General features: G+C 36.0%; 2 protein-coding genes across 2 annotated transcripts; both read right to left on the bottom strand.

The window, feature by feature from the left end:
- Window positions 1-1,965: 1,965 nt before the first annotated feature.
- Window positions 1,966-2,355, bottom strand: LOC145950048 (uncharacterized). Its single transcript, XM_083060971.1, has one exon. It carries the CDS (start codon window positions 2,353-2,355, stop codon window positions 1,966-1,968), a length of 390 nt encoding a protein of 129 aa, XP_082917097.1.
- An 8,749-nt stretch (window positions 2,356-11,104) lies between these two features.
- LOC109791192 (transcription factor MYB14) lies at window positions 11,105-13,657 on the bottom strand. Its single transcript, XM_020350461.3, has 3 exons — window positions 13,237-13,657; window positions 12,863-12,992; window positions 11,105-12,037 (listed from the first exon to the last, which is right to left on the bottom strand). Exons 1-3 carry the CDS (start codon window positions 13,367-13,369, stop codon window positions 11,500-11,502), a joined length of 801 nt encoding a protein of 266 aa, XP_020206050.1. The 5' UTR covers window positions 13,370-13,657; the 3' UTR covers window positions 11,105-11,499.
- Window positions 13,658-14,866: the final 1,209 nt, after the last annotated feature.

Here is a 14,866-nt window from a genome sequence, read left to right as displayed (position 1 = left end):
GTGTCGGACTTGTACATCATGAAACTAATCCTTCATCCCTTTGAACAGATGGTAATACTTCAACAGGTTCCCGTCCTTGACTTGAAAGTTATCATTGACCTGTTCGGCCACCACTTTCGAGTCGGTCTAGCAAACAATTTTTGTGGCTCCCATTTCAGCAGCTAACCTCATGCCGGCAAGCAAAGCTTCATATTCTGCTTGATTGTTTGACGTTTTGAAACTGAAGCGTAGTGATTGCTCGAGGGTAATACCAGATGGGCTTTCCAGGATTATGCTGGCACCACTTCCCTGCTGATTGGACGATCCGTCGACATGCATGGTCCAAGCATTATCTTCAAAATGGCCAAGTGGTGATAATTCGTTGATGAAATCGGCCAAGCTTTGTGCTTTAATGGCCCCCCGAGGTTCAAAATGGATGTCGAATTCAGACAGTTTAATCGACCATGCCATCATTCGGCCGGCCAGTTCTGGCTTTCGCAGTACTTTGGCGATCGGACAATCCGTTCGGACCACCACGGTGTGGCTCTGGAAGTATTGCCGAAGGTGCCTAGCCGCGTATATGAGTCCTAGCGCTACCTTCTCCAACAGTTGGTATCGGCGCTCGACATCTTGAAGCACTCGGCTTATGAAGTATATGGGTTGTTGTTGGTCGTCTTGTTCTTGTATCAGACCGGCGCTTATGGCCTCGCCAGAAACCGCCAAGTATAGGACTACTTCTAGGCTGGGTGTCGGCTTGGTTAGCACAGGTGGAGTGCCGAGGCGCTTCTTGAAAAGTTGAAAAGATGCTTCGCATTCATCCGTCCATTGAAACCGATTTGCCTTTTTCAAAAGGCCAAGGATCGGCTTGGAAGTCTCGGCCATACATGGTAGGAAACGAGACAATGCTGTCAGTCGGCCAGCCAACTTTTGGACCTCTTTCAAGTTCGATGGGCTTCTCATGTCGATAATAGCTTGACATTTGTCCGGGTTAGCCTCGATGCCCCGGCTTGACAGCATGAAACCCAGGAACTTGCCGCCTGAGACCCCGAATACACACTTATCAGGATTAAGTCTCATCTGGTGCCTCCGAAGTGCATGGAAGACTTCGGCCAGGTCCGTTACATGGGAAGGTGTGTCGGCCGATTTGACCACCATATCGTCTACATAAACTTCCATAATTTTTCCAATTTGATCGCCGAAGATCTTGTCTATGAGTCGTTGATACGTGGCGCCGACATTCTTCAAGCCGAAAGGCATTACTTGGTAGCAGTAATTGGCAGATTCTATGACAAATGTCGTTTTGTCCTCGTCTCGGGGATGCATTTGGATTTGATTTTAATTTGAGTATGCATCGAGAAGTGTCAGGAACTTATGACCAGCCGTGCCGTCAACCAATCGGTCTATGTTCGGCAATGGATAGGCATCCTTGGGGCAGGCTTTGTTCAAGTCTGTGTAATCAGTGCACATTCGCCATTTCCCATTTGTCTTCTTGACCATGACAACGTTGGCCAACCATTTTGTGTACTGGATTTCTCGAATGAAACCCGCTTCTAAGAGCTTGGATACCTCCACTTCAACTGCCTTCTTTCTCTCTTCCCCCATTTTTCTTTTTCGTTGGGCAACCGGTTTTGCCTCACGGCACACTGAGAGTTTGTGACATAGGAAATTGGGGTCGATACCTGGCATATCGGTCGGCTGCCATGCGAATAGGTCTTTGTTTTTTCTAACGACTTGTCCGATTTCGCGCCTTTCCGTCTCGGATAGGTTAGAGCCCAGGTAGGTCACGTGTAGGTCGGTCGGCCCGATAACAATAGGGTGTCGGTCTTCAATCGGCTCGACCCTCTCGTCCTGCTCCATTCGAGGGTCGAAGTCCACAATTGTGTCAAGTTCTTGTGCCACTGTGTGCACTCGTTTCACTCCACGCGGTTCGGCCGTTTCGAGTCGAGGCAACCGAAGACTAGCGAAATAACACTCCTTAGTCGCTTTCTAATCGTCATGGACGGTAATGATCCGGCTCGACTCGGAAGGGAATTTCATGGCTAAGTGTGGAGTTGACACGATCGCACCCAGCTTGTTGAGGGAGGGCCTTCCAAGAAGGATGTTGTATGACGTGTTGGCGTGCACAACCACATACTTCACCGGGATATCTCGGGCTTCGGCTCCATCAAAGCAGAAGCGAGTGGATAACTTGATGTACCCTTTGGTTTGGACACGTTCACCGGAGAATCCAACCAAGGGCTCGTTGTAGGGGACCAATTTGGCCTCTGGTATGCCGAGTTGTTTAAAGGTATTCCAGTAGAGGATATCAGCCGAGCTTCCTTGATCGACCAACGTCTTCCGAACAATACAGTTGTGGATCTCAACACTGATAACCATGGGGTCGTCTTGATCAGGATCGATACCTTTGAAATCATCTTCGGTGAATGTGATGGTCGGTAACCTCCGGTGAGTGCGTTCGACCGAGTGTACAGCTCGGACGGCTCGTAGGTGTCTTTTTTGAGTTGAAGAGGTGGGGCTGCCGCTGCGAATCCTCCGGCAATAGTGTTGATGACTCTTCGAGGTTGGGTTGCCGGATCGTCCTCCTTTCGGCCCCTCAACCGGCTTCGTTCCCTGTAAGGACGCCTATCGAATCTGTCTCGGTCATGCTGTTCCCCACGATGCCGGCGATCGTCGTGTCGGGGAGAGCGAGGTCGATCGACAAAACGTTGAAGCTGCCCTTGCTTAATTAAGTCCTCGATTTTATCTTTCAGGGCCGCACATTCCTCGGTTGAGTGGCCTCGATTTCGATGGTACTTGCAAGACTTGGTTGTGTCAGCGCGCGGAGGGTTCGAGGCTCGCTTCGGCACGGCCAGGACTTCTGATGCGAGTGCCTGGTCTAGGACAGTCGATCGACTAGTGTTCAACGGGTGTAATGAGAGTATCTCGGCCCGCAGACAGGTTTGTCTCGGGGGACGAGTTTTTTCGGGCGACGCCGATAGCTGCTCTCGGCAGGCTTCTCGGTCTTGACAGTTATCTCCGCTCTTGCTTGGTTGCGGAACTCAGCTAGTTCCTCCATCTGCATGTATTTGTCGGCGCGCCGACGCAAGTCATCCATGTCAAACGGGGGTTTCTTACAGATACTGTTAGCAAACGGTCCTGGTTTCAAAGCAGTGGTCAGATGGTGAAGAGCAACGGCTGGATTTAGGTCTCGGATCTCCAATGCCGCTTTGTTGAATCGGCTCATGAAGGTCCGAAGGGATTCCTTCTTTTCTTGTCTTATGCTTACCAACGAGAGAGAGGTCATCTGATGAGGTCGGCTGGTAGCAAACTGGATGGTGAACTGGGATGCCAAGGTATTGAAGGAGTCAATTGAGTTGGCCGGGAGCCATGTAAACCAGCTCAGTGCCCGACCCTTCAATGAAGTTGGGAAGATTCGGCAGAGGGCGGCATCGTCAGTAGTGCTGAGGGTGACCTGGGTCAAGAAAATGTCGACATGTTCGTCAGGGTCGGTGGTTCCGTCATACTTATCTAACGGAAGGGACTTCCAGTGGTCGAGGAGGGAGGATTGCATGATGTTAGGGGTGAAGGGGTGTCGGTGAGCTCCGGTCGGCGGGGCGTATGCGGGTCGGCCGGTTACTTGAGCAGTCGAGGCATGGTTCCCCGGAGCGACAGTGGAAGTGTGCGGGAGAGAAGTATGATGTCCGAGCGAGTGAAATGACCCTTGGGTGTGAGTCGGCTCAGAGGGTTTCCAGGTGGGATCTTTGTTTTGGTTTCTCAGGGCGGCGTTCTCTTCCCTCAAGGCAGCCATCTCGCGAGCGTCCTTCTCTCGTTGCTGCTTCATGGAGGCCATTTCCTCCTTCAGTTGTCGTACCATCTCGGCCATGTTGGTCTCGTCGACCGTCTCGACATTGTCAGCTTCAAATTGGTGCTCATCTTCGGATCGGTGGTCTTTAGTGTGTGTTCTCCTTGTCTTTGCCATGATGTCTTCGAAATAGTGCTCAGTCTCTTCTTCAAAAGCTATCGGTTCGGCCCCACGGTGGGCGCCAAAATGTACCTGTCTGAGGGTACACTCGTAATCTTCAGGTGGGTAAAGGGCCGAACGGGAGCTTAAGGTGGATGCTTCAGAGGGGGGAGGTACCTGCAAAAGGCACTCCGATGCTCAAGTCAGGACAAGCACGAATATCTAGGGTAAATAATTGAACAGTGACATATCTCGTTACGTGTCACCTATTTATAATACCTGACATGGGCCTGAACATGGTGGGCCTTCTCTAACACTTACCAAATTAGGTAATACGATGTTAATCGGTGGGTTATGCCTTAATTGTGCTTTGTCCTTTGTTAATCATGATCGTCATTCTAATTATTCTCTCTGTTGACCTTCGGCCGAGCCGATACGGACGGCCGAGACGTCATCTCTGGCCGAGCCGATAGGGGATGGATGCGGTTCTCACTCCCTTACTGAGTCATAGTGATATCTGAGCTGTGTCGATATATGATAGGATATGACGTGCCGATCCACGTGGCCGATCCTTGTGGCCGATTGCTGAGCCGAAGTGATCTGAGTTGCGTCAATATATGATAGGATATGACGTGCCGGTCCACGTGGTCGATCCACGTGGCTGATAGGATCCTTCCGGTACATATACAATACATATGCATCAAAGTTTCAAAATCAAAGTAACATGCAACCATACATCAAGGATTCACTATGAGCAAAAGATTCCCAGCTTCAAGAATCTCCAACCCACAACTTAGCTACCTAGGAATCAACAACATAATACAAAATTAGTGACCTTGAGTCATCCCAAACGACATGCATACCACACTAAAATTAAGAGCAAGCTTCCCTTACCCCCTTGGAGAACCAAAATCTACTAGAGAGAAAAGGGAAGGAAGAAGTTCTACACAATTCCAAGCCTATTCCACAACACAATTATTCGAAATTTCTTACAACTACTGGCCATCTACATAGGATGAATAATGATTTTAGGAGAAAGAATAAAGGAAAAGCTCTCTCTGCCTCTATCTCTTAAAACAGAAACATGAGACCATAAAGAAAAAGAAAAACCATTCTATAAGTCCCTTGAGCTCAACTATAACGGATTCAAACAATCAACCACACTAATCAATTTTAAACCCAACTAATATAAGTGTTACATAGTTAAAAATTTTATAATGTTACCCATTTGTTATAGGTTTATTATGACAAATTTAATATTGTTAGGTGTTGGTTGAAATTAGAGAAAAATGATGAATAAGATTGTGATGAGGAGAAGGTTCGACCCGACATTAATGGGTGAGAATGTCATTCATATAAAAAGCAATAAATAAAGCTAAAAGTTCTATTGTCTCAATCGAAATAAAAAAAGATGAAGTCTTCCTAAATACTTTTTATTGGACTTAGTACAAGCCTACAAGAACATAATGACTTATAACTTCTTATCATGATTTCAATTTACTTTAAACATTGACTCCAGTTCTTAGAATAATAGATTAAGCCTAACTCAATCCTACAAAAACCGGCTTGTAAGGTGAGGGTTGTTTTCCACTTATATACTATTCAATTGCCTAATCTCTAGTCGATGTGGGACTTGGGTTTTTCCCAATACACCCCCTCACGTCCAGCACTATTGGGCTTGGTACGTGGATAAATGGTGGGTGACCCTTTTTAATGATCTAGGATTGGCGGGACTTAGGTTTTTTCCAATACACCCCCTCATGCCTATGAGGCACCTTTTTAATGATCTAGGATTGGCGGGACTTAGGTTTTTTCCAATACACCCCCTCATGCCTATGAGGCATGCATCAATGGTGGGTGGCCCATTTTTAAAGTGGATCTAAATGGCTCTGATACTATCTTAGAATAGTAGATTAAGCCTAACTCAACCCTACAAAATCGGCTTGTAAGGTGAGAGTTGTTTTCCACTTATATACTATTCAATTGCCTAATCTCTAGTCGATGTGGGACTTGGATTTTTCCCAATACCAGTAATATAAGTTGGATTTCATGTTACACAAATTTAGATATATATTTTTTTGGTAAAGTTAACTCGCATTTCTTTTTGTTAAGGACGCAAATTTAGATATAACACAAGTACAGTTAATATTATTAATTTCAATAAAAATTAACACTCTATATCAATAATGGCTAATATTTTAGTTATTACAATAAAAACAGTGATTATCAAAATAAAATGGTGATTTTAATTAAATAATATACGAGAAGACTTACTTTGGAGAAAAAAAAGAGAGTAAATTATCCACGGTAGGACTCGGACGAAGGAAGGTATGAGAAAATGAAAGAAGAAAGACTTAGTGAGTGTTGTGTGCGATACAAAAGACATTAATTTCTTTCCAGGATCACGACTTGAGTGCGGAGCTTTAATATTATTTTAAAGTTAGTAGTTCTGGCACCAACAAAGTTCAGCAATACAATGACTTAGTTACATATATAAGAGGTGACATTATTTGTTTTAATGCACATTTCACTTTAAGTTGTTTAAAAAAATTAAATATGTTTTAATAATTAAAATTGGTGAATTTTATTTTGATCATTCTAACTTATTTATTTATTTTTATCTTTCTAAAATTAAAAATAATAAATTTTGTCGCTACTATTATTTGAAACTCATTAAAAATAATATTAACATGTGATACTTCAAAAAAAAAAATTTCAACATACATATATTAACTATTATTTTTCTTAAAATAAATATAAGATTTTATATATATTATTCCAACTTTTCACCTTTAAACTTATTCTAATAGTGCTCTATAAGTGTTTTTTCAAGTAATCACAAGATAAATTTTTAGAAAATAAAAACATGTTCAAGAGATAAACCACTTTTAAATATATTTAAAAAAGACGAACTATTTTTAAAAATAATAAACAAGTAAAACCTAAATATTCATAAAATAATTCTTCTCCATACTTTTATTTATTTTTTCTTTCCTGTCTATCTTCAAATCATCTGAATTTTTTTTTTCAAAAAAGAATGGGATAATTTGAAATAAAAAAAATAAAATAAAAATAAGATGGTACACAAACATAAAGGAGTGATATATATAATAGTTTTGATAATAAACATCTTTTATTAGAGACAATTATATTTTATTTGAGTTAAATAAGATAATTATAAACAATAAAATTCTACTTTCAAATATTTAACACAATTAAACATTCAAAATTTGAATAATCTGTCAATTAAATTAAAATAATTCTTTACCAATTGATTCACATGTTCATCGATATAAAACAATATATAATGTTATAACAAAGTCTTCTTGCACAATTTTCTATGCCTAATAAATATTTTTTAAAAATTAAATACACTGTATGTTGTCTTTTTATACATAAATAAAGGCTATTAAAGCATGAGAACAGGTCGAATTTTACTCTTGAAGAAAACTACAGTTTAAAGCACTTAAATAAGAGAAATAAGGCAAACGATATATTCGATGAATTACACAGTCTGGAGTGAGAGCAGAGCAAGTTGCATCAAATTCTTTAGTTCAAACACGTTCATTAAAGTTTTCTACAAGAAGAGTGAGTGTATAACTATTATACATGACAAAGGAAACATAGTAGGCATGACACAACTTATTCATCTTAGAAATTAAGTTGCTTTCACCCACTTCTGTAGAAAACTATGATTAACATAAATATTATTTAATCTTAGCATCTGTCAAGCAAGATTATAAACAGTATTTCTTCTAGCATAACCTTTTCAGGGCAGAAGAGTAGGTAATTATAGTATTAACCTCTCCAAATTAAACCAATAGAGTTTACTTTTACAAATTTCCTTTTTTCATAAACTTGAAATGATGTATAAGTTGAGGTTAGCACGCTAGCACTCAAGTAGTGGAAATCTTCCTGATTATACAAGCTCTCAGACAAAAAGAAATAAACTAATAAAAGAGCTCATTTTGAGAACATAATAGAGATTAGATAATCAAGCAGCTTAGCAGAGGATATCCCAACAAGATTCTCAACCATTTTTTAATGTTTAGCAATATGATTGCTGGCTTTGCTGCAAAGTGCTGAATTCTTTGTCATTTTTTATATTAATTTGATAAGTATACCGATTGTTATAGGTAGTAAAAAGGATAGAAGTTCAATACTAAATTTACAGGAATTTTAGTTTATAATTATTTAATATAATTTTGATATTATAATTAGGTGAATAAAATGAATTTAAAATTGTTTACAATAAATTATAGAAATTTATAGAAAAACATGTAAAAAACAATAAACAATTTGAATTTAGATAATGATAAAAATAGTTAAAGATTTATTTTATTAAATTTTTCTACGTAAATTCTCTCTAATTTTCATTCAACATTGTAATTATATAATTAACTCAACAATTCATAATTATATTTAAATCTTAATTCTTTAGACGATAAATTTTAAGTTACTTAAGAAAAATCTCAATTTTTTGATAATTTTTGTTAAACAATATTGCATTAAAGTCAAATGTCAAAAGTCAACCGATAAGGTTTATCTCAATTCCTCGATAATAAATATTATAACTTTTTTATCTAGTTGTAATTCTAAAAAGGTTTTCTAACTTCGGTTAAAATTATAAATTTGTATAGGCCAAAAAGTACAAAGTAGATTAATTGTATAAAAATAATATATTGAATGAAAACAGAGAAGATTAAATAACAGTTATATTAATCTTTAAAACAATAGAATCTCATAAGAACTTTTTCTAATCTCTCTAAAAATATGCTAAGAAGAATAAGAATGAATACAAAGACCCCTAGAGTCTTATTTTTATAATATTTTTTAAAGGACTTTTAGGTCATATATGCTCTCTTAAAGTGACTCGCTCTAAACGGGCGTATGCATGCTTCAACGATGCTCTCTATTCTGATTTGTTCAAAGTGCTCAAGTAACTTGCTCTAAGCGAGCTAGTGTGATCCTCTAAAGATGCTCTTTATTGTTGCTCTTTTCAAATGATAATTTGGTTGTTCTAAACAAATTTTACTAGTTTAGAGTGGTCTTTTATATAGCTTGAAACTATGGTTCTTCTTTGAAATTTGTAACTTCTAAATTATTTCTCTCAATGTTATATCTCAACAAAGAAAAATATTAAAAAAAATACTTAATATTTAAATAATTAAATTATAAAATTGAAATTAAATCTTGAGTAAGTGTTTTGTGGTTAAAAACAAAATTTATAAGCATATAATATATTAATAATTATTTAAATTAAATAAAATATGTAAACATATTTGACAATTATCACTTTTTTTTTTCAAAAAAAAAGACTTAAAAGGTTAATTTTTTTTTATATTAGCGATAATTTTCTTTAATATCCTCCAATTGTAGTTGGACTCTTTCAAGATGTAAAAATTATCGAAATAGATTATTTTTTCAACAAATTTTTTTCCACACATATGATTAATAATCAAACTTTTACGATATATTTAAAGAACTCAACTATTGATCGTAGAATTGAATAATTGTAATTGTCTTCTTAGTAGGAACCGAAAGTTAAGTGCCCTTAGATGCTTGCTCCAATAATTGAAAATGCTCCAATAATACCTTTTCTCTTATTGAGTTAAAAGAAAGCAAGAAAAGAAAAAGGAACGGTGGGATCATACAAATATTATTTCTACTCATTGTATAGAGAAAGAATATAAGATAAAATTTTCTTAAGTAAAAATTAAAAGATATCTTTGTTTATTATACATTTTTTAATTGAGATATTTATGTCATTTTATATACATATCTCTGTTTTTCCCTTCTACTTTTTATACAATCAAACAACCTTAAAAATCATCTCTCTTTCCGATCCTTTACTTTTCTTTCATTTTCTTTACTTTATCTTTCCTTCTTAAATCAAATAGAGGATTACAGAGCTAGCCTTCTACTTATGTTTGAGGAATATACAAATAAAAAAAAAATCTATAATTAAGACTTGAATCAATATATAACGAAGAGATCTCTATAGGTATACACCTTCCTATATGTTAACAAAGAAGAGAAAAAATTAAAAGAAAAAAAAAATGGATGTTCAACATTTTAGTACATAATATAGATAACATGTTCAAAAGTTCATATTATAGATAATGTAAAATAGTACATAATAATTCTAACTAATTTTATTTACTTTTGACTATTATTTTTAAATTTTAGTGAAAAGTAATAATTGATAAGAGTTTTATTTTAAAATGACATCTGTTCATCTGCCAAGTTTGATACGCAAACAAAATGGCCAATTGATTTAAGTTTGAAGACCAACAAATTTTTGGAAGTCTTTCAAACATGCACCTGGTCGTATGAAGAAATAAACTTGTCGAATAATATACCTTCAACTTGGTTGATTGGTTCGGAAAAGTAAAAAGAGCCCATTTTCTTATATCTAATAACAAAGTTGAATGGAAGAGACACTAAAAACACTGAAGTGGTAACAATCAGTTCCATTGGAAAATATTTTTCATGGCCAAACATTTAGCTCACCGTTCATTATGTGTGGAAGTGGAACTCGTGTGAGATCTACATACATTAATACTTATTAATAAAAAAAATTAATATATATACTTGTAACTGATGTGTGCTGAAGCACTGTGAAGATAAGATAAGATGAGCTCACTTGATCTAAGTTAATAAATAGATTTTCTTACACCTCTTTGATACGATGTGGATTTGTTGTTTGAAGTATACTGAGGTTTTCCCAGCGCATTATTACTTTTTACCACTTTTTTTCTTTGAATCATTATCCTTTTAAATATTCAACATTGGCTGATCCTTAACCTTACCAAGCATTTGACTCACCCTTTGTGTATATATGCAATTATTCTCAAATTGTTTGCTAAATTATGGTTCAGCTTTTTTTATTTTATTATTATGATGATCTAGTTTGATACTAAAATAATATCTAATTACATTTTAAGTTTCTATTTAACGTGCAGGTTGAAATTTGTGGTCCAAAACGTACTGCCACTGCCACTGCCACATCCACATGTCCCAATGAACAGTTACCTTGGCAGCCAAAAATTTTGCTTTCCGTCATCTAACAAATATCTTACAAGTTGCAATAAAACCAAATTCACGATGGACTTTTTCAAATTTGATCACCCATTTGAGTGAAAACTCATACTATTAAAACTGAAAGAAAATGGACGAGAAAGCTCAACAAGGGGAATAAAAGTTTTGAACAATTCACATTCAAAGTACATCCTTTATTGATATTACAATCAAGAAGTAACTCTAGCCTAATTAAAAACTAAAATTTAAAATACAAAAATGTTAGAGAGAATTGCTGTTTTCCTCTAAATAACAAAGTCAGTGTTTCACTTGTAGATTACATGTGTACATTACATATCATTAGCCTTTCCCATTACTCTGTAGCTGGTTTTCTCATCAATGGATGAGTCTAGATCTTGCAGCTGGTGACAATGCTGTCCCCACACCGGAAATCAACACACCCTTTTGATGTAACGGTCAAGTTCAAGTTACCATGTCATCTAAACTATTCTAGCTGCCAACTTTAATAATACCCTCATTCAACGTGTCATATGAAAAATTCAGAACTCAGGCAATTCTATTGAATCCGAGGTCCTGGTGAATATGTCATACCAGAAATCCATGCCATCATCAAAGTTTGAATCATAAGCATGACTCTGTTGGAAACTTTCCTCATAGTTAAAAGGGTATTGAAGTGGCATGTCATTTGAGATTGTCAAAGACTGTGATGACATGGTGGGGGTTTCATCCATTGCAGCTTCTGACCAAAAACTCTCGTCAATCACAGGCATTGTCTCAAGAGATTCTATGTCTTCACTCTTGATATTTTTGCTATCACCAACTGTGACTGATGAAAAATCACTAGAACTAGTGCATGCTGATGTTGTGTCCATTTCTCTGAAATTAAGATTGGCAGGTTCTGATTGAGTTATAATGCTGGAATTGGAATCAGAACGTTTAATTTTTGGCCTAGTGACCCTTTTGGAATGTGAATTTGGATGATCTGTTTTCTGCAGCCTCTTCTTCAAATTGGTGTGCCACACATTTTTTATTTCGTTGTCGGTTCTTCCTGGTAATTTTGCTGCAATTGCTGACCACCTGAAAATAAGGATCAACATGGTTAATATTATATTCTTGAAATAGTTGCACGAGATTCGCGTTCACTTTGTTTATTGTGGTGGATCAGAAAACAACAAGCATTGATGTTGTCTTAATTGAAGATTACATGGGGACACAGTGAATCTCATGCTCAATGCTCATATTGCCATGTACGTCTAACACACGTTATAGCTGCATGTGCCATAAACTGCCACACCATGTTTCGTGCAAGGCAGATCTAATCAGAGATTCTTGCAGTCTCAGACCCACTTGTTTTTATTTTTTATTCATTGGTTATGATGTTTTGTGAATTGATTTTCTCTCTTTCAATGATGGCAACTTATTGTCACGTACTCTTAGTACAATTTCTGGATGTACATAATTAGTTATACCTAGCTGCATGTGTCATACATGTATATATGTATGTATGATACATCTTTCATCATCATCATTCCTCCCACACTCTGTATGATCGATCACTTGCACCGTCAAAGGTGGGATCGTACCTCTACTTTAGTCCCCATTATTGAAAAAATATTACTAGTGAACGCATCCTTTTCATTTTAATTTTCTTCAAAGTTGACAATTATCGCCCCTGGCCCCCACCACTTCAGATAAACATGGCAAAAGAAACACAACCGCACATTCATAGTTTCACCAAATTAACCAAAAAAAAAAAGAAAAAAAGAAAGAAAAAAAAAAGAGCATCACGTGTAAACCAGGATAGGTGGCATATGCATGATCCTTTAATTTAACTTGACAAGCTTTAATTAGCATGAAAAAATGTCATATGGATCCAAGGAAGGAAAAATGATGAATGAATACCTGTTCCCCAGCATGTCATGCAGCTTAATGATAGTTTCTTCTTCTTCTGATGTGAAATTCCCTCTCTTGATATCAGGCCTCAGATAGTTAATCCATCGCAGTCTGCAGCTCTTTCCACACCTTAACAAGCCTGAGTAATTGATCACAGAAATTAGAAGAAAGAAAATCAATATACATATCATGTCATTACCACATAGTATCCTGAACAAATTATATATACAATATGCTTTGTGAATTGAACCATCAAATCTAGGGAAAGCTAGACCTGTTATATATACATATAGTATATGGGGTATAAATTAAACATGTCATAAAGTGAATAGGATATATATTAATGAATTGAAGTATTAGTAGGAGAAGAAGAAGTAGTATACCTGCTTGCTTAGGGAGGGCACGCCAATTGCCATGGCCATGTTTTTGGATGTAAGAAGTGAGGATTTGATCTTCCTCGGGGGCCCAAGGGCCCTTCTTCAAGCCCATTTTTTCACAACAAGGAGCTCTGACCATGTTTGTGAAGGAAGGTGGAGGAATGTAGTAGAAGTAGAGGTATATGGTAGAGTCTCACTCTAACTCTAGCAAGATAGCTAGTTCCTTCTTCTCTTTATCCTTCAACTTCGTTTCCAAAGACCCGTGCAGCTATTTATCCTTGGATGTGCCGCACGCCATGACTAGAATGGTCCAACGATAGGAAAAACATATTTCCATATTCAAACTACATAGCAGTTTCCGCGGAGGTTCCCTCTCTCTCTCTCTCTCTCTCGCACACACAAAGGGAAAGAAAATCAATTAATTATTTGTTTTTTTATAAACTACGTATAAAGTGAGACTCGGGAGTTGCAAAGACTTCGTGCCCTCTCACTTTATTATATGACTAAGGACAAGTTTGGCTCACATTCATGCTAATTTGATTTGCCAATTAATCAATTGTTGCATACCTTTCTATATACTAATATATTGTATACGGCGTTGTTTTATGTGTCGACTCCGGTCTTTATTAGCTAGTAGGCGAGCAAAACAATATCTCATAATGTTCTTCATTTATTCCAAATTTTACCTAAATAAGTTTATGTTAAAACTCACACCAGCCAAAATACCTTTGCTTTAAATACCTTCAATTTTTATGCTTGGAAAAATATTGCCACGCCTTTGGCCGATTAGTGTAAAATATATTTTTAATCTCTTTAAAATTTTTAAAGTTCAATTTTAATTTCTAAAAATAAATTATACTACTTTGCTCTCTCTAATTTAAAAGTGGTGCATTTTCTACTTAGATGGATTAAAATGATGCATTTCTAATAACTTTAGGAAAAAACATGACAAAATAATTTTGAGGGAAAAAAAATTGAATTAGAGACAATTTAAAGGAAATCAAAAATATATTTTATTCCGTCAATTATTTGTCATAAATTTTTTTTACTTAAACACTTTTTATGAAAAATTGACTCAACTAAAAATATATTTAAGAGTTAAATATATATTTATTATTGAGGAGTATTTCTTGTAGAATACAGAAACAATTTTGATTGAAAGTTTGCAGAAATTAAATAAGTAGATATTTTCTTCCAACTTAAATTTTCTGCCATTCATAAGAATCAGGATTCAAATTTTAACCACTTGATTAAACGACGTGAGTACTTCATCACTTGCGTCAACCCAAATTAATAGAATTAAATATGTTTTTAGCATTTGTAAATAAAATATTGTTTATTTTTAATACCTAAAAAATATATCACTTTTTTATCTTTTATTTATGAAAATGTGTAAAATTAACCTCTATATATTAAACGAAAATAATTATATTAAGTAACAATACTTTTAGAGTTATTCTTTGAACATTTTTAGAAATTTTATTAATTTTATTTTTTTATTTATCATATTTATTTATGTATAAAATTTATTTTTAAAATAAATTATCAATAATTAAAAATAAACTTGTATCATAATATAAATTATTTATCTGAAATATAAAATAAAATATCAATTTTAAAATATCTATTTATATAA

This window comes from Cajanus cajan, chromosome 7 (assembly GCF_000230855.2).
Source record: "Cajanus cajan strain Asha chromosome 7, NIPB_CcT2T_4, whole genome shotgun sequence".
Classification (NCBI taxonomy): Eukaryota; Viridiplantae; Streptophyta; class Magnoliopsida; order Fabales; family Fabaceae; genus Cajanus; species Cajanus cajan.
Note: the sequence above shows the minus strand (reverse complement) of the source record. Positions and strands in the feature narration are given on the sequence as shown.